Consider the following 27665-nt stretch of genomic DNA (forward strand, 5'->3'; position numbering starts at 1 on the left):
GGGAGGGAGGGAGGGAAGATGGATGGATGGATAAATTAACAATGGTGTGAGCCTTTGAAATTTCAAATCTTACCTGCAATGAAACATTTCCTCCAATAAAGCCACACCTCATAGTCCTCCCCAAACAGTTCCACAAACATAACAGAATATTCAAGCATATTCACTTTTGGATATGCTTAAACTTAGAACACCCTTCTACCCAATCAGATAATTTCAGTAATGTTTTCTTCTAGAAGTCTAATACTTTAAAGATACTCATTTTTGCTATGTGTATCATGCAAAAAACATATTACATGTGGACACCAATTGAAAACATCTGTTGCTAGGACTCTTTTTCCTGTAGCTAGTCACTGTAAAGAGTACTGCTCAAATGCTGCTCCTAAGCACTTTACAAATGTGACTTTACTTTTGGCTCCTAGCTACTTCATGGAACTTTTTGAATCCAGATTTCTGAAAACCTAGAGGCCACCCTCAGAAGTGCTGCTTTTGCACATAAATTGGCAGGTGGAAACCAATTATTATCCCACTCATGTAAGGCTGACTCTTGCCAGGAAATTGTTCCAGAGTGATAGGTACATTTTCTTTTTGATTTTGTAGTGGTAAGAAAAAGGGAAAACGAGAGCTTTTAAACTCTGTAACGTGAAATTGCAGCTTATCATTCAGTTGTGTGTCAGTAATGCTGTGCTGCTCCTTTTTTTCTCTGTTGTAAACTCTGACTTCTTGCATTAGTGAGTGTTAACTCAGACACTCCTGTCAGGAGCCTAGGGAAGTATTTTAAATATGTCTGGAAAGTTATCACAGTTGTCTGCGTTGTCTACTGTTATAAAAAGTATGAACATACAGTAATTGTCTATAGGAAACTATTTTCTTTGCAGGGGGAGGGAGCCAATCATGACCATCTACATATAGCCTTCATTCTGGTACCAACACTGGGACAAGTTTGTATATATTGGACTCCCTATAAATTACACTGTTTAGTTAACATCTTTGCTTTCTTAGTATATACATGTCTCCTCTGTGATCGCAAAATGACAAAATTGCCTGAATTACATATCTCTTACAATGTATCCCACCTTAAGAGATACATGACTATATTAATTTTGAATTCATGATAATTTTTTAAACAAAGAACAACCCTTTTATAATATATTTTTGCTATCTTTATTCCTCCAGTTTTCCTTTGAGATAAAGACATGATGCCAATGAATGCGTACTTAGAACAGCTTTATTGCACAAGCCATAAAAGAATTGTGTTTGAAGGTTAAATGGCAAGTAGGCTTCGAATGCTTCCAAAACAGTGTCTCCTTGTCTGTCTTGTAACTGTCACTGTCTTGTTTCTTCTTGTAGCTCCCCATGCTGGAGTCAGCCCTGCGGAATACTATCACCAGATGGCTCTGCTGACAGGCCAGCGCAGCCCTTATGCAGACATCCTTCCCTCAGCTGCCACTGCTGGTGCAGGGGCCATCCATATGGAGTACCTTCATGCCATGGACAGTAAGTGACAAGGCAGTTGCTAGAGTGCCGAGTGCCGGGAGAGTAGCAAAAGCTAACTAGGAAATGGAGAGAAAGCTACAAAGGTTAAGTGATGAGCTGAATTCCAAACTAAAGTAAGCATACACAGATGGAGCCAGCCTGAGATGACCTGTAGCCTCCTGGCGAACTGAAATGTACAGAGAATTGTAGTTTCATAGCAATTCTAGAAAGGTAACTTATCCACAAATTATCCTGTTCTACTTCTTGTGATATGAAAAGAAAGGAAAAGATTCCTCTTGGACTTTGCATGGCCACTTCATAGATTTTTATTCTTTAGATATTAGGCATTAAAAAAAGTTCAAGAAGCTATAAGATAACCATTTGTTTCCATTTATATACTCATATTAAAATACTGTGTTTCATGAAGATCCTTTGCAGGTGTTAAGAACCCAAAAGGTTTATAATAGTTATACTTGGTGGGGGAAAATCCAGAAACATTTCCAAATTTTAGTACTAGGCAATGAAGGAAAGAAGATCATGTAATTTTCATGTCACTTGGGGCATGAAGGTGTCTAGTGGTACATTAGGATTCCTTTGGGTGACAGTGGGCCTATGATAGGGCTTTTTAGAGCATTTCAAAGCTCTCATCTCTGAGAGGACCTGTTCAGTAAATATCTGTTGGCAGAATCTTGAGGAGTGATGCTAAAGTCCAGCCATGCTATCGAGTGGTCAACGTATAGTTGTTTTGGTTTGTTTTTGGTTTTGTTTGTTTGATTTTTTTTAGCAGTGGTTCTTAACCTTTGCCTTTCCAGCTAGAATCTGTTTGGGGTCATTCTTGTCAGAGATGAGCTTCTGTTAATCTAGGCCTCAAATTTAGGGAAAAGGGGGTGGGGGATATGGATGGTTGGTCCACATAGGAATAAAATTGACAGTCTGAGTCTACTAGTCACCCAGGACCACCTTGGTGTACTCTGAAGGAGTGTGACCTGGTGCTGGCCTCTGTTGGGCAGCTTGTTACCACACACCAAGGAAAAGAACTGTGTTGCACCCTTTGTGAGGGCTTTGTTGTTAGAGTAAGTAGCATAAAGAGCTTAAGTTTCAGATTCATCATAACCACATTTCAATTAACAATTGTTTGGGGGAAACAGTTCACCGTTATTATGCAAATTAGTTATTTAAAAATCTGCAAATAAAGAATTAAAATAAGAGAGACTTCTTGGAAGGTCAGCCTGCATTACTCCCCCTATTTGATAAGAATGTGTTTAGTCAGGCAGTGCCTATTTTTTTTATCTAAATAAAGGATGAAGCTACCCTTTTACTTTGTAAAACCTAATTAAAGGAATTTTAATTTGCCAGAGTATATGGTAAATTGACTGTCATTAAGTAGGAATTTAGATATCCTATCATTCATCACATGAAAAGAAAGCTCCTCTTTCTTTGTCAGAAATTTTTATTAAAACAGAGAAACAAAAACAATTAACAGAAACTAGGTTGGAACTCCCTGTGCTGGAGCAGTAAGAAGGCCCTGTGGCTAGGCTTGTAGCTTAATGGTAGAGTGCTTGCTTAAGCTTTGCGGTTTCTCCCTCTGCAAAATTGGTGGAAGCACATAGTGTGAGCCATGATGGATGACCTTAACGTGGAGGCTAGAGTACATGGTGTGATCTATTAGACTAAGCTGGTATGTTCATAGCTCTGATAGTTCCTGAGATTGAGGGACCATGAGCCTGTACTTCCTTTAAGGAACGTCCTAAGGGCTGAGGGAGAGCAAGGAAATAGAGAGTTCATGCTATACATATGGGCAGAAACTGACTTAAACTAGTGCTGTTCTCAGAGAGAAGCAGTGAGGACATTTTCCAGTCAGTCTTCTGTGACCTGAAGAATGTGATGAGAAGGTTTTGTCAGGCCTCTGGCCCCTGACTTTGAGTGATGTATGGTATATTTAAGGCTTCCTATGTCTCATGGTATTACATCATCCCCCATATTGCTGCTAGTTAGTGAGTGCTAGCATTTAGAAGGCTAGGGTCAATCCTGATCATCCTTCCAATATCAGACATGGCAGAGATAAAGAATGTCTAGGTTATCTTGCTTCTTCTGAGTCCTACCAAAAATGGTTAGTGTTAAGGGTTATGTGAAAACTAAAAGTAAGTTTGATCTGTTACTCTAATTGTCTAAAACTGACAGGCGTTTCTTCATTAAAATCTCTTATGATGCAATTAGCTTATTGCCGTGAGTAAACGTAAAATAGTTACATTTAAAGTAAGAGCACCATAAAAATGAGATGACCCTTGAGTACTGGAAGTATATTCAGGACCAGGATTACTGTTCTGTATTTACATGCCCTGAGTCTGCTGGTGATGAAGCTGTTCTAAATGAGTGAACCCATTTTAAATGTGACTGAAAGAAAAAAATTGAGAAGGTACCATGTTACATGTGGATGTTGCTACCACATTGCGCTACTGTTTATGGTTGTGAGTTTAACTGTAATGAGCCTTTGATACTCATTTCTTGAAATCATCTTAGTAAGGAGGGTTGTTATCTTGCCTGAGGTCAGTTGTAGTGACAAACTTTTAATTTCAGTAATTGGGAGGCAGAGTTAGGGAGGATTGTCAGTATAAGGCCAATGGCATACCACCCATCCACCCCCAACACACAGTACACATGTAATTTTCTGAATAAGGCAAACTTGTTACATCCCTGTAAGCATCCTATGGAACATAAAATCTTATTTACAGTTGATTTGCTTCTTTTTCTTTTTCTTTTGGTTTTTCGAGACAGGGTTTCTCTGTATAGCCCTGGCTATCCTGGAACTTACCTTGTAGACCAGGCTGGCCTTGAACTCAGAAATCCGCCTGCCTCTGCCTCCCAAGTGCTAGGATTAATCTTATCTGGCAGGATAACCTCATTCTTTAAGCTTTAGTTTTATGACTGACTTGTAAATTGATCTTCAAAAGGCAGACCTGGACCAGCGGTTAGCATTCGCTGCTCTGACCTCAGACTAAGATCTTGATATCTAATAACCTTGAATTGCAAATAATGTTTAACTAGAACCCTTCAATTAAAAACTACCGCATCAAGTGGGCATGTGTTTAAATTGAGATACTAACCTCCAGTTTAAGAAGCATAAAGACTGAAGTTTAAAGACTATTAGTTCTTTAATGGAGAAGATAAGTCCATCTCAATATCTTTAGGCATATCAGGTCTGATTCATGTCCTTGCAGGGTTTATGCCTCCCAATTTAGAAAGTTAATAAACTACCACCATCAACAACATGGAATATATATGCTTAGATGAGGAGGCTTTTAGGACAGGCACACTTCTTCACACCGCCAAGCCCAAGGCTGTATAAGGCATGCCTACTCTTAGCATTGGAGGAGTTTGACAGTGCCTGGCCTCTTCCCACTAAACAACCATAGCATACCCTGATTTCAGACATCTCCTGGGCTTCAGAATCCCCCGAAACTGAGTATGACTGGCTCAGGGTAATGCATTTACAAGTTGCTTTAGTGGTGCTGTAAGTTTTCCAGGGAGCATTGAACTGCAGGGTTCATGAGAAAGGCAGGCATTAACTACACCCAGTTCTTTATTTTAGCATGCTTTAATTCATTTTTTTTGTCATTCAATTCACTGCCTTAAGATGGTGTGTGTTAGAGTGGAGAGGGCATTGTGCTGCAGCTGTGGGAACCTCTGTCTTTGTTGCTTGTGGCGAATTAATGATGGGAATATCTAAGCAGCTGTCAGATTCATAAATCATTAGAAATAAGAAGGATAACACATAAAAGTCTCTCCCTTTTGTTGAGCAATTTATCATGTTGCCTGTATATTAATAAACAGCACTCCACTGAGGTAAGCCCCGGAAGATAAATATTTTGCCCTAATTTCTTCAGTTGTAGCCAGCAGATCACAAGGGGGAGGAGAGATGCTTGTCACCACAAGTTGCCAACTTTTTGTCCTTCTCCTTTCTCACCAAGAAGTGATAGTCAATAGCGTATAGATTCTGGCTGTAGGTAATCAAGTTCTGTTTTGTTTCTCTAACAGGCACCAGATTTCCCAGCCCTAGGCTGTCAGCTAGGCCCAGCCGAAAGCGTACATTGTCAATATCGCCACTGTCAGATCATAGCTTCGACCTTCAGACCATGATAAGAACATCTCCTAACTCCTTGGTCACAATCCTCAATAATTCCCGTAGCAGCTCTTCAGCAAGTGGTTCCTACGGGCACTTATCGGCAAGTGCAATCAGGTACGTATTTTCCTCAATCCATTATGTGTCTTTATAATAAAATGTCAGTGCTCATAAGAACCAGTAATCCATTTGTAGTGCCATTGGTCTGAAAAAATTAGCAGGCTGCTGTAAACATACTAGGATTCAGGTTAAATACCATAACAATGAGCCAAAGTTAATTTGTTTGTGTGCATTATTCAGTAGTTGTTATGTGGCAGTTATTCAGTTTCAATGAGATCTCTTCTTAGAGTTAGAGAATTTTAAATCTTTTATCCAGTTCTTCTCTTGCAAATATTTCTGTAGAATAAAAACTAACTCTGCCTAGTTGTCCAGTATGAAAAAGAGTTTGGGAGTACCTACCTAGCCAATCGCTGGTGAGTTAATAGGAAATCTATTGAAAGCATTTTTCTTATTTTTTAATGATGCATTTCCAGCTTACCTTTAATGATAAAAACTTTGATTATCTTTTCTGTATACTGAGATAATTTTTACACACCCTTACATGAGTGTAAAGAATGTAAGCCGCTATTGCTAACGATCAGATCTGGGCTTTCATCCCTGAATATGAAAGGAAGAAATGAATATGTAAAGAAGCCATGCTAAGAATTTGTGAGATATTCATGTTGCTTTTGTCAGTTGATCACGTTCCTTTAACCCTGCTAGTTACATAGCAAACAGTTAGTTAAGACAATCCTGGTTGTCATCTTTAGCTCTCATTTTCACTTCAATTTTCACCATGGTCTCAAAATTCCCTTACTAGCAATAATCTTTGCATTACAGTTCTTCAAACTGCAGATGATCCCTCATTCTGTGAGTCATACTAGTGCAGCTGGCATGGAGACGGCATTGGGAAGAGAAGATGGGCATAGGAATTCAAGGCCAGCTATTGCTACACAGTGACTTGCCCAGCTTGGGCTGCTTGAAGTCCTGTCAAAAACAAACAAAATGAAACCCTAGGAAAACATAATAAATAAATGGAACATATGATCTAATCACTATTTTCACTAGCCTTGCTTTTAATAAGTAAGACGGTATTTTATTTTATTGTTCTTACAAATGGGCAAGAGCTCTAGTTATTAATTGATGAGCCTTTCATGGTGACTTTACATGTTTGGGAAACTTCAACAGTTCTTAGAAAAATACACATAGATAACACTACTGTCTCCATGTTTATTAAGAATAACTAATACCATTGTTCTACAAAAACATTTTTCAGTACAGTTTTGATGCTTTTTTTAGTTAAATTATCAGCATTTCTTATTGGCAGGCAAGTCACTATTATTATGATAAATCATGATTTTCATTTTCTGCTATTCTTTCATACGGCTGATAAGTGGAGATATGCAATGAAGCAAACACCTGCTTATGTGACTGTATAGTCTGTACATAATGTAGAGTTTGGAGGGTCTCAAAGTTAGCCAATGTAATCAGTACATAGAGAGATGTCTAACGTGTCTCAGTATCCGCTCTTATAGTCACAGATGTAGGCTTCAGGAGTCTGCCTGTTGTCAGAGCCCAAGTGTGGCCCTAATTTGCATATTTAACAGGTATAGGTAAGTTATCCAGTGTGTTGGAAATGAAAATGTTTTATTAAGATGATATGGATCCAGAGTGGGACAAAATTTCTTCCTTATTGGGTAAAATTAGAAGAGAGATGGCAGCTCAAAGAGACATTAGCACTGGCTGTGCTACATAAGTGATATTTCAGCCTGTTGTTCTCTAACCCAGCGGCTTGTTCCTGTTCTCCTGGCAAGTGTTCTTAGGTCATCTGCTACTGTAAACTATATTTTAATTTGCCGAGATTTTGCACTTTTGTAACTTGACTAAGACATCCATGTAGAAATGTCACATACTGTGACATTTATACAAATGGTAGTTACACATATCACTTTGTGGCTTTGGTGGCCAGGAGGTAGTGCTAGAGATTGAAATCAGGACCTTAGCTAAACTGTGCAGATGTTCTACCACTGAGTTACACCTCTAGCTGCAGAACTACTTTGTGAACATTTCTTCTTTCTCTCTTACATATCCCTATTCGCTTGCTTTACTCTTTACAATTCCTTAGAATTCAGGTCAGAATATGCTGCGTAAATGTTCAGGTAGTATCGTTTATTCTTATCTAGCATCTTTGTGATATCCTACAGTTAATCTGAGAAAGAGGTACGACACTTTAGAGACCCTTGATGTCCTGACTTAAAATTATCATTTCATTAAAAGTGGAAGAAGAGATTCACTTTAAAGACCAGTGCGATCTCAAAAGACCCCGTGACAGGTGACCTGGGACTATCTCGTACTCATTTTCTCTCTTTCCTTGAGTATTTTCACGTGTATCCTCTCTGTCATATTAGTCTTTGATATGTATTCATAGGATGCTAAGAACCTATGTCACTTTTTTTTCACACAGAAGGTAATCCAGTATGTGGTGAGCTGCCATGTACTATTATAGTGCAGTAAATACAGTAATGGTCATGTCATCTCCACTTGCCAGAGAAACTTTGGTGTATTGTTGCCCCTAGACCTAAATAAACCAGCTCAGCCATCATCAATTAGGGACCAGAAAATGGCAGAGAAAGGAAAGAGTCATGTGGATACCCTGAGGGCAGATGCTGATCTGAAGAATGAACAGCACAAGAAAAACTGAGCAGGAAGTACATTTGATTGTCTGAGTTGAACTGCGTAAGAGGACAGGCACATGGAAGGAGGAAGCTGGTCAATTCATGGCGCTTGGTGAGCATCTGTGCCAACAGCTTTCCAGAATCCTGCTCATTACTTTACCCCAAAACACACTTGACTTTAACACTCAGCATTTTGCAATGTTTACTGTTAATCTTGGCAGTGCATAGGGAATTATATACATTTAAGTTTGTAAGGACTCTATTTTTTTTTTATTAGATATTTTCTTTATTTACATTTCAAATGTTTTCCCCTTTCCTGGTTTCCCCTCTGAAATACCCCATATCCTCCCCCCTCCCCTTGCTCACCAACCCACTTGGCCATGGCATTCCCCTACACTGGGGCATTGAGCCTTCACAGGACCAAGGGCCTCTCCTCCCATTGATGATTCATTATACCATCCTCTGCTACGTATGCAGCTGGAGCCATGAGGAGTACACCATATGTACTCTTTGGTTGGTGGTTTAGTCCCTGGGAGCTCTGGGGGTACTTGTTAGTTCATACTGTTGTTCCTACTATGGGGCTGCAAACCCTTCAGTTCCTTGGGTCCTTTCTCTAGATCATTCATTGGGGACCCTGTGCTCAGTCCAATGGATGGCTGTAAGCCTCACTTCTGTATTTGTCAGGCACTGCAGAGCCTCTCAGGAGACAGTTATAACAGGCTTCTGTCAGCAAGCACTTTCTGGCATCTACAGTAATGTCTGGGTTTAGTGACTGTATATGAGATGGATTCCCAGGTGGGTCAGTCTCTGGATGGTCATTCCTTCAGTCTTTGCTCCACACTTTGTCTCTGTAACTCCTTCCCTGGGTATTTTGTTCCCCCTTTTAAGAAGGATTGAAGTACCCACACTTTGGTCTTCCTTTGAGTTTCATGTGGTTTGTGGATTGTATCTTGGGTATTCTGAGCTTCTGGGCTAATATCTACTTATCAGTGAGTGCATACCATGTATGTTCTTTTGTGATTGGGTTACCTCACTCAGGATGATATTCTCCAGATCCATCCATTCGTCTAAGAATTTCATAAATTCTTGTTATACACATTTAAGTTGGTAAGGATTCTGTTACATAGTAACACAGTTATTGAGGTTTCTGTTGCCATACATTTTCCTGAGTTAAAGCGGAGCACCGGACCTCTCTTCTTATATCTCTGCATTACCTTTGTTCTCTACCATGGATACGGCTCCACAACTATTTACTGAATGAATGTTTTCCCTCCCACTGAACAATGAGAACATCTTTCATCTTTTTTCACTGAATGATTCTGGTTTTCCAGAAGCTAAGATCTATTCAGATGGTATTCTACATTTCCATAGATCGATACTTTATAAATAGAAGCAAAGATAAAGAAGGTGATACAAAGTAAAAGGGTTAAAGCAGCAAATGTCTGTCTTAGAATAATATTTTTATATCTTCAAAATATTTACTTAATAATTCAGACTCCCTTCAATATATCCTATGAAATAACTACTCTGAAAGCCTATTATCCATAGTACTTGGGTCTGTCAGACCAGGTATGTATCCCAAGTCCTCTTTTTATTCCAGAGCTGCTGTAACTCAAAATCCCACCCTTATTGTAAGGTATTTTATTTAAAGAAACGATAAGCTCTCCATTACTTGGGAGGTTTCCACTGAAGACGACAGCATCAAACAGCCTGTGGTCCTTTTCCAGGGTTAATCCTACATTGTAAATAGCTCATGACTCATAATAGTAGGTTGTTCTGTTATTATCTTCCCCAGATTTTAAACCATCACAGGAAAAGAAGGCATTTCAAAAGATTCTTATCGATGGTCAAATGTAAGTGGAATGATGAAATGATTAGTAAATGGATTCCCTGTAGATCAAGTATAGCTTCTTTATTATCAATTTAGTGATAAAACGAAGATGGTTTCCTCTTTGGCTGTTTAAGATCTGGCATGGTTAGGAAAATCATTTTGTGAAAATTATATTTCTTGTTCTATCTCCCAAATCACCCAGTGAGTTGTCTACCTCTCTAGTTTCACAGGCATTGGAGTTTTTCTATTGTCTGTCAGACAAGTGTGGCCAGGTGACTGTTGTGTCCTCTGCCCTCTCTTTTTTCTGCCATCATCCTTCTTTGTGAAAGAATTCTGTAGAACAAGGAAATATTTTCCAGGTCTATGCATGCTGCCTGATGGAAAGTAGGAACCAGTGTGTTCTAAGCTCTCTTGCTCTGTGTTGGTAATTGGATCAAATGTCTTCTTATACTAGAGAAACAGCACATACACACAACTCAATTAAAATCACTGGAAATAGATAACTACAACGCCAGATTACCAGTATATTTAAAAATCTCTGATCCCATGTTCTAAAAACTCTGTGGTGTCCTTTTTACCTCCTTAATATTAGTAGTTAATAGTATCTTTTTTAAAAGGTAATTTTCTTCAAATTATTCATTCCTTAAACTTTTGAATGAGTTTAACTACAAGCTAGGTATGAAGGCTGCACAATGAGTAAATGAGCTTCTCGCCTTCAAGGAACTTGCAGAAGAAATGCCTCCGAGCACACGTTAGTAACTGAGCAGCTGGTGTGACAAACTTACTTGATTGCTGGTCATTGCTGCAGAGAAAGTGACCCAGGTCACAGGAAGCTGAGACCTGTAAGATAATGGGAACCACCATAGGCACCACTGTCTATGAGTGTCCAAGAGCAATGCTAAGCATATAGATCCAATGATGGGAGGTGCAGGGAATCTGAAGAAATAGCACTGGAGCAGAGAACCAGAAGACAGTAAGCTATGTGCAGGTCAACTAGGGCACAAGCTTGGGGACATTGACAGAGCTAGCTTATGCAGTGTCTGCAGCCAATGCCATGAGAGCAATGGAAAGCTCTGAGGAGGCTGTTTAACTCTAAGGCTGTGAAGACGTACTCAGAGGTGGATTGTCAAAGGCATGTAACCACCACAGTGTCCGTCTGGTGGGTCCTCTGATCTTCCTTCTGTCCTGTTCAGGTCGTGTTCATCAGGATGTACTTCCTCTGAAATCCTTGAGTGGCTTGGAGCACAGCTAAAGCAATACTGGGAAATACCACTCACATGAGAGAAGTAACAGTGGCTGATGCTGCTCATATGAGCAGGACTTTCTTAACTGTGTGTACATGCTCAGCCCATTCTTTTTCTTGAAGTTTGTGAGCGACTCTTAACCATAGAGTGAGCCATTGCTATTCCTATTCAGGGCTGCTTGGTGGCAAGTAGCTTCTTAGTTTTCTACAACACATTTGCAATAGAAAGCTTAGTCCACATTCTCTAGGGCTACTCAGAGTGTGCATACCAGAATATAAAAGTTAGGACACATTCATTTTGAGTGTGTGCATCTGTACCTCATCCTGAGCAGGTACCTTCCTGCTGAGACTTAACTGCCTTTTTCTATTAAACATGCATTGGGAATTTTTGTTGATAGAAGTAGAAGTTTTTATTTTGTTTGTTCTCAAGTACAACCACATGGATGCATATGCATGTCTATATCTATTCATACAAAATTAGAAGCTGTGAGGCCATTCTCTGCAAAACTGGAAAGAATTGTTCTTTGAATGCTAGCTGTTGTCTAGTAGGCATCAAAGCTATAAGTAAATGGCCTTGTTAGCACAGAACCCAAAGCATGACTAGGAAATCTGGTGTGCTTAGAATGCAATTCTTCCAAGGTCAGTTTTCAAGTTGTGGTGCCTTTGTTAGCCCCGTGCTGCCTCACTTTACATCCAAGACTTAACTGGTTTATGAGCAAAAGATTCAGGAGGGGCAGAAGCCAGAAAGCAAGCACAGCCCCTGTGTTCTTCTGCTTTTCGAGAGCCGGGCTTAGCCATGTCCCAGTTTATAGTAGCACTCTGTTTCTTTTCAGAATGTTTTGACCTGAGCCAAATGCACACATTTTTAATCCTCACACTCTGGGGTGGATCAGTCCAACCTGATCTACATAAAGAACTTTGAGACCCTTTCTCAAAATAAACCCACTTCACTTCTAAAAATTAACTGGATGGCAAATTAGGAAATAAGTATTTATTGATAGTCATTAAGAATAGCAGAGTTTAGATTTAAAGCAAGGCATTCCCTTAGACTCCAGAGGAGGCAGCTATTGTTTACACAATCCACTGGATTTAGGAACCCTGCCTCTGAGACTTGCTGTGTCTTTTTACCTTCCACTTCGGGGCTCTCATGTGTAGCCTCATTCTCTCATTAGCCACCTTCCTAACCAACTCTGTTCAGCTCGCTCTCTATCACTGAGAGATTTCCGAGATGAACTCAGAAACCTAGGAGGCTTTCTGCTGCATCCATGTAGATCAAAGGTGTGGCATACTTAACTGACTGGCTACCCATAACCCCGGCTTTGTTGTGGTTTGACACAAGGAAAAAAAAGAACACCTCTGGCCATCATTTATATACACAGAGATGAGGAATCGTGTGGCTACTATAAGCAAAAACTGTTATTTTCAGGGAAAACACTGCTTTTTATGAGTTAAGGCACAAATGAGGTTTCAGTATACTATTTCATGCAACTGCACTGTGCTCTTAGCTTTTTTACCAGTGTATATCCTGTGCCTGAGTAATGTAGCTTCCCCCTAGCTTTCATTTTCATGTAAAAACAACCAGTTCTTCCAGTGGAAAGGACTGCATCAATCCAAAGCCTGTGGCCTTATTGATAGCACAATTATTAAGAAACTTAGCATCACTTTTCCTACCTCCCACTATACATAAAATTGCTCACAACTTTAAAAACACATTTTAGGGTCTTCATGTAAGCTATTTTCATGGGGGTTTCCATGTGGTTTGAATATGATGATTTTGAAATGTTAATAGTAAAGTTGAATAAATGTTTAATAACTTATTTCTACAGTATGAACTTTCAGTGTCCCATTTATATATTAATCTGTTGTTGTAGGAAATAAAAAGAAATGTGGTTTACTGACTGTTCAAAAGTGTGCGTGTGTGTGTGTGTGTGTGTGTGTGTGTGTGTGTGTGTGTGCCTTTCTGTCTGTCTGGATGTGTGCATGGGTGTAGACTCATAACTTATTTACGTGACAAGTAATGTATGTAATACATGCTGCATTTTAAGTTATATATATATTCCCACCTATAAATATTACCCAGTTAGGTATAGTTGGTGAGATGTCTAACAGATATCCATGCAGGAAACTGCTATATTATTTACTAAAATATGAAGAAATAGCCCAAGTTTTGGGGAGGGGGAGTGAAAATTGAACCTAAGGCCTCCTAACATGCTAAGCATGCACTCTATCACTGTACTGAACATTGTAAGTAAATCTTGATTCAAAAATATTGTGCCTCAGATTTTTGATAAAATATACATTCAAGCTAGAAATTTCAGTCTCAGATTTTGAAAATCTTTAGTTTTTTTTTTTTAATTGTATGTATGCGTGTTTGCCTGCGTGCATGTATGTACATTTCATGTGTGCTTGGTGCCCACTGAGGCCAAAAGATGACATCAGCTTCCCTGGAATTAAAATGATACTTTTAAGCTACCATGTGTGTGCTAAGTACTTAGTCCCAGTCCTCTGTAAGAGCAGTGAGTGCTCTTAACTACTGAGCTACCTTTCTGCCTTGAAAGTCTTGTTTTTAAGTCTTTGGGAAAATGAGCTGCTGTTCACATAGAGGGCCGTTGCTCACTCTGAATTCATCTCAGAGGTCTGAGAGGCAGGAACCTGACTGAGCAGTTCTGATCCAGCTCAGGATGTTGCATGTAAGCCATGGAGTCCAAGGCCCTGTTAAACAAACACTCCAGTAACCATAAATTGGTGCTGATAAGTCAATGTCTAAAATCCACATTTTCTACCCTTTTACTCTTGGAAAAATAAAGAGCAGTTAGTGCTTCTGTTATTGTCTGGTGATACAGCCAAATGTCAAGGAATTCTAGTGTCTAGCTTTTGCAAGTGTTTATATTGGAAATTTTTCCCAATTTTAGTTAACCTACTCATATCTGGGAAGAAGGAATCTCTATTGAGGAATTGCCTCTATGAGATTGGCTATGGGGCTTTTTTTCTTTTTTAAGTTAATGACAATCTGCGAGAGGCCAGCCCGCTCTGGATGGTAACAATCCTGGGTTCTATAAGAAACTTCAATAATATTGATACTTTGTAAAGAATTGTAGAATGGATACATGTAGTATTTTGCCAGGGCTTCTGAGGCATGTTCTTTAAGTGGAATTAACCTTTTCTTTCTAATTTTGTCCTTGGTAATCAACAAAGTCTCTGTTGTGCTACCAAATTGTGACAAGTGATGTTAAATGTTAGCTTTGATGCCTTAATACTGTTTGGGTCATATGTTGTCTTTAGTTTTCAGAGGAATACTATTTCTTAATACAGCTTTTGTGTTTGGGATTTCTCTCCCTCCCTTCCTTCCTTCCGACAGCATCCTGAGTATCATGGGCAGTATAATAGCTCCCAAAGATGCTCATGATCTAACCCTTTGAACCTATAAACAAGTTACCTCATAGGTAGGTGTGGCTAAGCTGAAGATTTTGATTTGAGTTTGAGTTATCTGTGCTATTAAATTAATGACCAGAGTCCTGTGAGAACCCCAGAAAATCAGTCATAAGAGAGACCCAGAGTGAGATGGCAACTGGAGCTAGGGAATGTGAGCAGCCTCTGAAAGCAAGGGAGAGACAGGAAAGGCAGGAGCCCACGGCTTCATGCTTAATTCTAGAGGCAAAGGGACTTGAGTAGGGAACACAGAACGTGCCACTTTACAGTGTGGCCACCTCTGTACCAAGAGGCCAGAGATAGATAGAAGACTCCCCTTTCTATGGCCCTGCCTGCTTAGACTTGCTCATAAGATGCAAAGGCTTGTGCTCCCTGGCTCCCCATCAAGTGCTAAGGAAGTTCTCTGCACATGCTTTTCACTGAAGGTTGGGTGCGCACAGGAAGACATCATTTGATAGTATGTTTGGGCTCTTCTCAACATAGTTGCTCTATCCCATCTTGTATGGCCCACTCTCTGGTTTACCTTAAGAACTCAGTCTGAGAACTCTGTAGACAGTATTCTGAACAGCATCAATTGCACCAAATTTGCTAATGTGGATACTGTATCAGAACCCAGAACTTTGTGAATTTTTTTTTCATTAGATTCTAAATTGGTGATCTAGAGCTGAGCAGCCCGTTTGCAGCACTTTCTAGGAACCATGTTTGTGGCCTGTTCCAAGCTCATCAGAGGCATCTTGGTAGTTCTTAGTTTGCACTACCTAGATCTTGGCATACAGAGACAAGATCATCTATCTGTTCTTGGCTTATAATAAACTACAAAGGATGAGAAATCCTAGGTCTATCTGGTCAGTCTTGCTGTCTAGTAGTTCCAGTAAATTTTAGAACATATTTATTGCAGTTCCCCATTTCACTAGTGAAAAGCAAGGCCCAAAGACTACTACCAAAGTGTGGTGAAAATCTCAAAATCTTATGTAATTGTGGTGATAGAGGACTATGATACTATAGAACTTCTATGGGAATGCTGCCTCTTGATTCATCTACTTTTTTCTAAAATAGACATGGGCATTTTCTGCTTTGTGAAGTACTACTCTTTAGTAGTCTTGATTCCCAAACAACTACACTATTTTTAAGGCCCCAAATCTGATGTCACTTGCAGTTTAAAGTATCAGTGGCCTCTTCCTAAATTTTCTTCCTTCAGGCTGATGCATAGCTTAGGCCCGTGAGAAACTAAAAATGTGTATAGAGGTTAATGCAAGGACTGTTGATGATCTAATTATTCCTGAAGTAGGGTCTTTGGGTTTCATTTCTTTAATGAGTAGAATAAGGTACTTACACTTGGTAATACCCATTCACCCAAAGGAGGTGGAGGTGTTAAATCATTGTGGGTTTTGATGAATGGCTTGTACACTGAAAAATAAATTGGACAAACTGGCACAGAGCTCAGTGAACATGAAATCAGCTATTAGAAGAAAGCTTGTGAACAAATTCTGAGGTAGATATGCATCTTTTGATTAATGCCCTATCAATCATCCACACAGCTACCTTAGGTGAGTCTTGCTGTAATCCTTCATGGTTGCTTACAGAAATACAGGCAGAAAGTGTAGCACTATAGAATAGATATTACTACTTATTCTAACTTACTGAGAACAGGCACTGGTTTTGCCATGTTTCTGCTTTCCTTTATTAAGGAAATAATAATGTAAAATGAAAGGCAAGACCCTCAAAGCCTGGTGGATTTCGCTTAGGGTATTCTTAATAGTATTCACTTTTAAATGGGCAAGCTATTGTAACAGGGAGCTCTCTGTAGGAATAATAGTAATGAATTCCTATTGAAGCCGCCCTTTTATGGGTTATAGTCAAATAGACAAAAATGTAAAGTTGTGTTAATGAAGGGAGTATATCTCTGGAATTATTACTTAAAGTTGTTGAAATGGTTTGAATTTTGTTATTGTAATTATTTTATTCTCAGTTAATGTGCTTAGCAGCAATAGTAATTAACCCACCAGATTGGAAATTTGCATTCGTTCTACCTTTAATATGAGAAACACTGGTTCTTTCTGGCTAACATTATAGTGTTTGTGTGTGTCTGTGTACACAGTACGATGAGAATTTTTTTTTATAGAGGAGAATTTTCCTTGTGTACAGTTATTGGTTCTCCATGTATTTATACACCACTGGGAAAGTCCTCCACAGTCTGTCATTGCTTTTAGAGGATTGGATTCCTAAACTGTGCTTACAGAGAGCATTTGGGCATTGGCCACTGGCCTGAGTATCTTGAGATAAAGGTAGCACTTCCTGGGAACAGACTGTGACCTGGGAAATATGTGGCAAAATAAAGTGGTGACAGGCATTAACATGCATAATGGGTTGTAATGGACACTTAATGCTGGTGTGCTGGAGGAAGGAGCTGAGCTCTCCCACTGGAATATTCCTCCATCAAAGCCCATTGATCACTGATTTCAGTGGGGAGAGCTTAATCCATCAGCGTCTGTAACCAGACGGCACTGATGGAAATTCTTTAGGTGGTATTCTGGATGAACCAAGCTTTCCATCTTTACAAACAAATGAGTGATATGACAAGCATGGTGTTCAAAACACATTTAACCAATTGATTTTCTTTCCTCTTGTAATAAGATCTGGAGACATATGAAAGCGATCGGTGTGAGCTAAGATTAAAGAAATTGCTCCATGCACAGGAACAAGTGGAGCCCAGAGCACTGAGAAGTATTGTAAAGCATGTAGTCACCCATTCTCTTTTTTTCTATAAAGTTTGTTATTGCAATAAATAGTTATTATTGAGCCGATGCCCCTTATTTCCACTTTCTAGAATCTTCCATCAGGATTATGATCTGGGCAGATGTGCACTTATGTCTGATCTTCATGCTCCGTGTTGTCTTGGAAGTATTCAAGACTCTTGACAATGATTGTTTCTAACTTTTTTCTCATTGAAACAGACAGACCTGGTGTGATTTGAGTGGCTTCAGTTAAAGCTATAAATATTCTTAGTTGGTGATACTTTCTGATGTCAGCATAAGTGATACTTTCCTTTCTGATCTTCTTCCACAGCCCTGCATTGAGCTTCACCTATCCCTCCGCCCCTGTGTCTCTTCATATGCATCAACAGATCCTAAGCCGACAGCAAAGCTTAGGCTCAGCGTTTGGACATAGCCCTCCCCTCATTCACCCTGCTCCAACATTTCCGACACAGAGACCTATCCCTGGGATTCCAACAGTTCTGAACCCTGTCCAGGTCAGCTCTGGCCCTTCTGAGTCCTCACAGGTGAGAGGTGTAGCTTTGTTTCATCTTGTTCAACAGAGGCCTTTTTATCATACTGGTTGTTAGGGTCATAGAGTTCATCATTGTTAAGGCTTCACATGGCATCTTGATTTTTCTCTAAAGGTATATTCAGTTTTGATGATCCAGGGGATCTTCCATCAGAGCCATTTGCGTATGATTAAAAGTAGGCTAGCTGATAAGGTTCCACTCTAACCACCTATAAGCTACATCTTCTATTGATAGTCTGTGTGTGTGGACTCTCAGCCACTGTCCACTCTCTCCACGGTAACCAGGCTACTGTTGAGCACTGTATGATCCTCTATAGTAAACATGTAATACCAGTCTCTCTACTCTTTTGCCAGCCTAGTGTGATTTAAGGAAAAATCTAGAAGCTATAATTGAGGAACTTCACTCATAGTTTGTACTGATCTCCCACCCAAACTCAACATTTTTGGAAATAACTTTAGCTTGTTGAAGTCTAGGACACTTCCTCTATTCTTCAAGCTTTTACAAGCCACAAGCTACTTGTGAGTCAGAAGTGAAGAATACATCATCTGGACTCTCCCATGGGTGACTGACATTAACAGAATCCTTGTTATATTATCAAACAAGCTTGTTTGTTTTCAGTAATATTTTTTACTTGAATTCCACTTATTAATCCAAGCCTGATTTTTCTGCAAATATGACCAGCAGAGCAAGCCCACAAGCGAGTCTGCAGTGAGTAGCACCGGCGACCCTATGCATAATAAGCGGTCCAAGATTAAGCCTGATGAAGACCTCCCTAGTCCAGGATCACGGGGACAGCAGGTGAGACACCCAGGCTTTACAGAAGAGCCATTATTTCTCTCATAGTGATTTTGGGTCAGTTCCTCATCCTCCAGATTCACACACAGTATTTTCTTACCCAGTATATTCTTGACATTGGCCATGTGTTTGAAAATTACCCCATTAGGGAATGATTGAATTCATTTCTCCAGTTCAAAACCAGATACTGGCCATGAAGGATGTTATATGTGGTATGTGTTCTTCATAGGTGAGACAGCCTAGAAGCTTGAGCCACCATAATAGAGTGCTTGGTGAGACTCATCTGTTTCTGTTCATAAGTATAATTAAGCTTCTCATCCCTGACCTTGGGCCTAAACTCCTGAGCTTCTGACCCCATGCTTAAGCTCAGGCAGAGTTTACGATGTTCCCTTCATTGATTATGTTCTCTACTTTTCTTATTTTGCTACTTATTACATGGTCAAAAGCTCAGAGAATGGGGAGAGATTAAAGCCCCATGAAATAGATTCAGGACAGTTTTGCTGATCACTTAAATCTGGCTCTACTAAAGATCATGTAGGATATATCCAGATTGCCTTTTCTTATGCTCTTGATCTAGACAAGTTTAATCAGTGATGTTTCCCCCAAGTCAGAGCTTAGTGAGGGTCTAAAGGTCCATAAAATCAGAACCTTGCTATCATCAGTATGGTTCAATGCAGTCTTTACTGCAGTAAGGCAATGGGTCCCTCCATGAGAATTTTGAAGATTGAATAAGGTTCTGATAGGGAAGGAGTTCTGAAACCATCCTCCTCATAGTTTGCTATAGAACAAACAACCTTGGTGCTTACACCGTGGTGTATGCATAAACAGTTATCATGTAAGCCTGAATCAGGACTCAGATCTGTCTGGCTAGCTAGTGCCTAGAATCCTGGAGATTGCTTGCATCTCATTTACTAAGAAGCTGTTGTGGAGGACTAGGAAAGTCTGTGTCCAGAGCATCAGACACTCTTTCCATGGCCTCTGCCATGAGTCAGACCAGCACTTTCCTGAAGACCTGATATTAAACCAAGAAGGCATGGTCCCCAACAGAAAAGTCTACAAAGTACCTCTCACATCGGGGGAAAGACCTAAAAGTATTTAAGTGCCATTTGCTGCATTATAAGATATAAAAATAAATAAAGACATTGAAGAGAATCAAAAGCAACCAAACACAATAGGGACAGTTTACAGTAATAAGTAAAAATTGATACTTTCATTTTTTTGTTGTTGTTATTTAATTTTTGCCTTGGATTTGTTTGTTTGTTTATTTTGTTGTTTGTTTTAAGATGACAGTTTGCTTCATATTCTAGGCAGCAGGGCCTGGTTTCAGCTTTTTTCTTTCTTTCCCACTGTGCCTGATCTTCCCGATTCATTTCTTGCCTTCACCCTTACAGGAGCAGCCGGAAGGAACAACCCTAGTCAAAGAGGAAGGGGACAAAGATGAAAGCAAGCAGGAGCCTGAAGTCATCTACGAGACAAACTGCCACTGGGAAGGCTGCACAAGGGAGTTCGACACCCAAGATCAGCTTGTGCATGTAAGTGGCTGGTGTTCAGGGACGCAGCTTCCCAAATCAGCGACCTTTGCATGAGGTCAGCTTCTCTGACCCTGCGCGGAGTCAAGTTTCTTAGCTGGCAGCACTGAGAACTGGAGGGGGCTTTATGATTTTCTGAGAATAAAGGAAACCCTGAGCCATGGTGCTTGACCTGTTCAGTCAGCTAAAGCTCAGTGTAAAATTCAATAAAGTCTTCAATAGAGAGTGTAATGACTCTGATCCTGTAAGCCAGAAAACACTATTTTTGAGTTAGAGGCTTTGATGGTTCTTGAGTTATAGTAAGCTGGACGTGAATTATTATTAACCTTTTAACTAAGTTAGATTCCCCTTCCAAGACCCAGTAACAATATAAAAATATTACAAAAACAGATGGGTCCTTTTACAGACCTCAAAGTTTAAGAAGCCTCCTATTATTGTATGTAGCAATGTAGCGCTTTATTTTTTTGACCGGAAGGCAACATTGTGGATTAAAGTTCACATGGAAAAAAAAAATCGTGCTTAATGATGGAAACCTCACAGTAGTCACGTTATGACACCTTTCCTTCTCTCACCAAACCAAGGCCAGGTATCTTTTACTCACTCGCTAGTGTTATTTCTGATGTGACTCTATACTCATAGCTCCTTTGCTGCAGCTTCATCATGCTTGGCACAAACTGATGCTGGTAGACCCTTCTAGACAGATGGAACCAAGAACAACTAACATGGAACAGCATTTAGAGTGTCTGGAATGGGAAGATATAGGCTGAGATGGCTTCTCTCAGAAGCGCAGAGTCCTGTTAAGGCACTAAGGGTGGTTTTACGAAATAGGATCATTTCTTAATGTTTCTAGCGACGGGGCACCGCGACAGTGCCGTGGTTCTCAGTCTTCCGAATGCTGTGACCCTTTCTTCATGTTGTGATAATCTCCCAAGCCACAAAATCATTTTGTTGCTGCCTCCTAACTGTAATTTTGCTACTGTTATGAATTGTAATGTAAATATCTGATATGTAGGCTATCTGACATGCAACCCCACAGAGGGCTTGTGCCTTACATACAGGTTGAGAACGGCTGCTGTAGCGATTGTGTCAAGTCTAGCACACCCCATTATGAGAAACTTGATATACAGAATGTTAGATTTCACCTCTTACCAGCAGGTCCTCATCTCTTCTTTTTAAATCGCGTCTCTTTGTATTTGTGCAAGTAGAAATATAGATTTCTCAAGCACAGCCAAAAAGTAAGTCAAATGTTTTTAATTAAGGTGTATTTTCAGGTTTTTCCACACATGTAATTTGATGGTATTTTTTTTCCTCCTCTTTGGTTTTATTCGAGGACTAATTTTAAACTACAGTCTGTCTGGCTTAATGACTCTTTATTTGTGCTGACTGCTTTCATGGAAATTACAGAGGCCTTGTAATACTAAGGAGATGTTAGATTTTTTTTCCATGAGGAAATATTCTCAAAGAGTATCGTATGCCAGGAACATTGCCAGTGAAGATTGAGGGGTATGGTGGCACCTTAACTTTATCACTACCTAACGGATACCAAGGTTCTGGGTTTTTTTCCCCTTTTTATGTTGTAAAGGCAGTGACTATTATAGTTATTTTATATAATCTCAATGGCAAGATTCCTGCAATATCTCTGTAGATTTGAATTATTCTACAAGACGGCTACTGAAGCTACCACTTGAATGACCATAGTGTTTACAGTTACATGGAACCCATCTTCACTCATAGGACTGCGCACACTCGGCAGCAGTGTGTTAAGATTCTAAATCACAGAAAGGAGATTGGTGTCTGGGTTTAGTCATGATCCAGAGTGGTACCTTTATGACCCTAATTTTAGTCTAAACTGAATTATCAAAGTGAGCAAACTGAATTAAGTGGGTTAAGAGTTATAACTTACAAAACCTGTGGTTCCCATCTGAAGGGTAGAAATTCCACATGTGTGCATTTTAGCTGCTTGTCCATTGCCTGCACTCTGCTGTCCTGCTCTGGGTGCTGCTGGAAGCATTAATGCTGGCCCTGGGCAGAATAGGTGCTTTGTGTTTTTTTGATTAAAGTAACAGGTACTTCAAGTCTACCTAATTGCTTTGGTGAGAGATGGAATATATAAGAGTTTGGGAGGAAAGAGGGAAGCTCTAACCATTTTGGGTTTTGCCAGCTTCCTTGGAGTGCAGACATTTTCTTATTAGTTGGATTTTCATGCCACATACAACCAAGCGGCAAGGTGTTAAACCATTCTGCTGCTCTGCCTTATTTATAGCCATGACCCATTCTTTCCCCCCTCTTACAGTTAATAGAAAGATTCATGATTCTTCATGGTTGTCTATCTAGTGTCTGACAGTCCCGACTGCCTGCTAAAGCAAGTCACTATCTATAATTGATATCCTGCCGTGGAATAGGGTGCTGGCTGCAATTGAAGGGCTTTGCTGAAAGCCCTTAAATCCTGACAAGTTCTCCCCTTGTTCTGCTTCAGTCGCTGAGCTGCAAGGTTGGAATTCCAGAGCTATTTGAAGTTGGTGCAAAAGAGAGACATGTGTTTCACATTAGCAAATCGCAAAGTTGAAGAAGGGAATTAGGAACTGGCTGACTTTTCCCTAGTAGTCTCCCTTCTAGTGCCGTGCACACCGTGTTCTAGGGGAGAGATTACCTCCGCTATTACAGTCTGAGCAGATAGGCTGAATATTGCCTTTCCTCCTTTTCCCTTTTATTTAAAACCCCTTTCCCAAAATGGATGTTATTCTAGATGCTCTGCATCCGGGATCTGTTATCACAGCGGTACGTAATTAATTTTATTTCACAGCAAAATAATTGTAGCTGGGCCTAGTTGCTCCTAAGTTAACATTAAATTTTCAAAAAATTTACCCTTATTACCAGAAAGTAGGAAAATATACATGTATTTCTGTTCACTAGGATTTTGTTGTTTTGACTCTTTCTTGGTATCAGTTAAAATAGAAAACAACAAAAGCACAAGAAGAATATGTAGTAAAAAGTTAATCACTTAAGTACTTTTGATTGATTGTGTTTCTGATAAATTTGTCAAGATCCAAACCTGATTTCTGAAAGACACATATTGTAATGTTTCAGGGTAAACTGAAATCCCACATTTCTGTTTAGGTTTGAATTTGCCAGATTCTACCATTGTGCATTTTGTTACGGAGGACCTGTGTGTTAAATGTAAATATGCTTCTACAATCGGGCTGTGTCAGTTCCCAGTGTCTGCCTTCGCTGTTTCCTAATTAACTCAGCCTGTGCCGTGGAAAGAGGCTCTACCCACCTTCTAGACTCTGCCTAGCTCTACTTCTAGAAGTAACTCTGCCCTTGACTTTTGGTGGTAGAAACAATCGAAATCCTCATAGCTCAAGGTTGTCTTATACTCTCTGAAACCTGGGTGATTAAATGGTAAGTGACACTGTATTTCCTCCAACACATGGCAAGACTTTTTAGACTAAAACAAAAAAGGTATAAATGTAAAAACTGTCCATTTTAAAGTGGCCTTAGCTCTGTTCCATGGCTCCCTGTGCTTGTAAACATCATTGTAAAATCTGAAATAAGAGAATCAGAGTAGTCACTGTTTCACCTTGTTGAACTTCTACTATGACTCTGTTACTCTTAAATCTATAAACTCTTAAACACTACCTTTAAACAAATCTACTGTAGTCTTGTTTGGTGAGTAATCATGCAAAATCTTTCCCAACAGTCTACAGAAAGTAAATATAGTTCTTGGCAGTTTTGTTCTTCAGTGTAATTTCTAGGAACATGACTGAGGATGATGGTGCCTTGGCAACTACAAATGGCCGCGCTATCTTAAAACTGAACTTCAGATCAGGAAATGGATTTATAATAACATGTGGCTTCAACTTGGTGGCATTTAAGTAAATGTAATCCTCCCATCTGAATCTTTAAAGTTTGGTGTCTTTTTTTTTTTTTTTTTTTTTTTTTTGTAGAATGATTTACCACCTACCTGGATTATAAATGCTTTTATATGCTGCAAATTTTGATCTTCAAAAGCATGCTAAAGTTCTCTCCTAATCACTTTTGCTGCCGACTAGAAGCAAGTTCTGTACATTTGTAGCATAAACATCAAGGGCTTTTATTTTAATATTGGAGGTTCAGGTGTATAACTGTATCTATAAACACACAGGGAAGTTTGGTGTGAATATATTGTTTTTGTATTAAATCCATAATCCTAATTTTGCATTTCATGTCCCTTGTCTAATTTTTATCACTGTATTAAGTTGCATTGAACATCTTTACCTAATAGAAAATTGGGTTTAAGATGTGAGAATGGTCTCAGACGTGAGGCAGGGATTGATTTCATGTCTAAAATCTAAAATGAACAAGTAGAGATTTTGATCTTATTCCCTTCTACCTGTAGTTGCTAGTTAATTTTCCTGCTCTAATTATTTGGAAATGAGGCAAGTAAAATATAGAGTAAAAACGACAAACTTCAAAGTCACTCTGATGATTTTTTTTTTTTTTGCCTTAAGGTCATTTCTTTTTGTGAAGTTACTGACTAAATTTCACCTGCAGAAAGCATTTCCATCTAAATATACCTAAGAGATTGGACTGAAGGGGTAAGGAGTGAGGGTTGTGTGTGTTAAAGCAACCCAAAGCCCCAGCTAGATTCTGAGTAGCAGCCTCTTCCCAGGCCTGACTCAGAATGCCCTCCCACACACCACTTGACCCTTTCAGACATTATTTTCTCACTTATCAAACTGTGAAACACTCGTGAAAATAAATACTGTCCAAGATGTCCAAGGCCAAGCAGAGATCATATACAGTGGGCCCTGTGAGAAACAGACATTGAGTCTAAATGAGGCAATTCCAACTCTTATTTGCTTTTATTGAATGCTGGTTGGGAAGGATAGCACAATGAATCTGTTGATCTTGGGGTTCCTGTGTCCACTCTGAGGCTCTTTTTATATTAATTGTTGCTAAACTTGGCCTATATGGGCTAGGGAGTGCCGAGTCCTATTCAGTCTCAGCACTGGCATGGGCTCATTAAAAAAGCCACTTGGACCCTTAAAGACTGATCAACCAGATTGGAAAATATAGATATGACAACATAAAACTGTTAGTTTCACTTATAGTAGAAATTGCCTTCAATATAATGTTAGTGATTGTTCTTATAAAAGAGAAAAATATAGGGCTATTTTGAGGTTATTATAGCAATGAAGCCTGCTTTAGATTGCTCTTAGGTGGTCTCCAAATAGGGATACTAGCAGGAATTAGTATCGAAAAGTTGTGGAACCAACCCCCATTTCCCAAAACCATCTCAGAGAAGCTGTATGGGCTTTAGGCTCCTACTTCTTAGTTCCTGTGTACTGCTGACCTTTAGGGGCTCTCTGTAGGTTCCGGTGTCCTAGAGTGCTGTTAAAGACTCTCCTTAGGGTACGGCAATCATTGTCTGCCACACACACACCATCCTACATGCTGTAAGATGTTGAAAAGCATTCTTCCCACTGAGTGCCTGTAATACCTCATCCCCAACTGGAATAACCAGAGTTTTCTACATATATTATCGGCTCCACCCTGGAAGACAAAGTAGCCTCTATTTGTCCCCTAAACTTCCACTTCCAGTGTTGATAAAAGTTACTCCTACTTTGGAATGTTCTGATTAAAAAGGAAGGATGGCTGATCTGTTGTTTGTTTGTTCATTTATTTTTTATTTGTTTTTGTGTGTTTTTTTAATCTCTGGCCAAAAAAAAAAGAAAAAAGAAAAGAGAAAAAGAAATCTACATGTGGGCTGCTGGGGAGTGTGGTGTAGTGTCTATGTATACATTGGCAGAGCTTCTTGGGAATTACACTTGCTAAGCTTGGTCATTCAGTAGTCCTCAGCATGACCCATTGCTAGCCAAGCCTCTCTTCTCTGTGAAAAATTCCCAACATTTTTTTTCCTGCAGACCCAAGGAAGTTGTTCAGACTCTGAAATCACTGCAAGTGAGGTTGGAGATCATGTGCCTGCTTTGACATAAACCAGTTCTAGGAACAGGAAGCCATTTCTAATGCAAAGACTTTGAAGATTCAGGAACATTCATGTTTTTCTGAGGTTAGCCAAATACTGCCATCAGTGAGTTATTTTTTTTCCTGCAACAATTAATGTCAGCAAGAAAATGTAAACGAGCCTTATCATCAAAAGACTATATATATAGGACAAGACCTTAAATGTAAACCAGCCTGCTCCTTCCCAAGTTGCAGGGGTAAATTCTGAGAACTGTACATAGTGAGGTAGAGATGTTGTTCCTAAATCTGCCCAAAAATGATTTCTTCCACCTACAGCTTAAGTCCCATTTCTCGTCTTTAAAGCTGTCGTAGTATATAACCTATTTTGTCCATTTTGTAGTTTGACTTTGTTTGCGAGATTAGGATGAGATGGACTAATTCAAGTACTGAGCATAGTAGTGTTTATTCAGACAAGGAAATTGAATCGATTGGAAATAGAGTTAGTAAACTCAAGTAAACCGAATGGTGAGGCCAAGGAAATCTTTCACTTGTGTTTATTAAATAGAAAGACTAAGTAGTCCACTAGTTGAGTATCACATGCTTTCAGGATAGGCTGCTGATTCTATCCACAAACATATTCTACCCCCTGGTGACCACTGCAAATTGTAAGTAGTCTCTAGAAGGAAAAGTCTACATGAGTGTCAGACCTGGAGAGCTGGAATCTACACTCACCTAAGTGTCGGAGTTTGGGGTAAGAAACCGAAGGGCAGTTATTTTGAAGTACTATCCACATATAATCAGGATGTTAGGGAAAGAAGGCAGAGGTGCTAAGGAGTAAATGAAAGGTCTTGTAGAGATAAGATAGAAACATTGTCTTGAAGAAACAACAAGGAAACTCAAACAGGGAAAGACTGAAGTAGTAAGTTGTTTAGTATTCTATGTTAAAATAGCAGGAAGGAGTTAACAGTGGAGTGTATTTTACCCATACATATATCCGATGCACTAATAGGCTGGGTTCTTGGATATTTCCTTGGTTTAGGAATAAAATGACAGAATGGTTTATTTTATGCGTCTTGGACAGAGTGGCAAGCATCAATCTTCATGAAGAATAGAAGAGTAGGAGGGGGAAGGAGAGACTAAGGAACAAGGGGAAGGGTTGCTGGGCTAAGAGGCTAAGAGTCTTAGCTTCTGTTCTAGACATAGTGTTAGGCTAGGAAGCCTTAGAGTTCTAGGCTAGGAGTCTTAGCTTCCATTCTAGATGGAGTGCTGGGCTAGGAGTCTTAGCTTCCATTCTAGATG

At 39.6% G+C, this 27665-nt stretch overlaps 1 protein-coding gene across 4 annotated transcripts in view; it reads left to right on the forward strand.

Annotated features, from left to right (window-relative positions):
* Positions 1-27665, forward strand: part of Gli3 (GLI family zinc finger 3) — a 281005-nt gene that overhangs the window by 182184 nt on the left and 71156 nt on the right. For 3 of the 4 annotated variants that reach the window (XM_031358197.1, XM_031358201.1, XM_031358202.1), the window contains 5 exons: positions 1348-1494; positions 5509-5710; positions 17877-18090; positions 18778-18894; positions 20283-20423. In XM_031358197.1, the coding sequence (XP_031214057.1) occupies positions 1348-1494; positions 5509-5710; positions 17877-18090; positions 18778-18894; positions 20283-20423 (821 nt within the window). The remainder of the gene's footprint in view (positions 1-1347; positions 1495-5508; positions 5711-17876; positions 18091-18777; positions 18895-20282; positions 20424-27665) is intronic. The other variant, XM_031358198.1, reaches the window with a different exon arrangement.

Source organism: Mastomys coucha, unplaced genomic scaffold, assembly GCF_008632895.1.
Source record: "Mastomys coucha isolate ucsf_1 unplaced genomic scaffold, UCSF_Mcou_1 pScaffold7, whole genome shotgun sequence".
NCBI classification, from domain to species: Eukaryota; Metazoa; Chordata; class Mammalia; order Rodentia; family Muridae; genus Mastomys; species Mastomys coucha.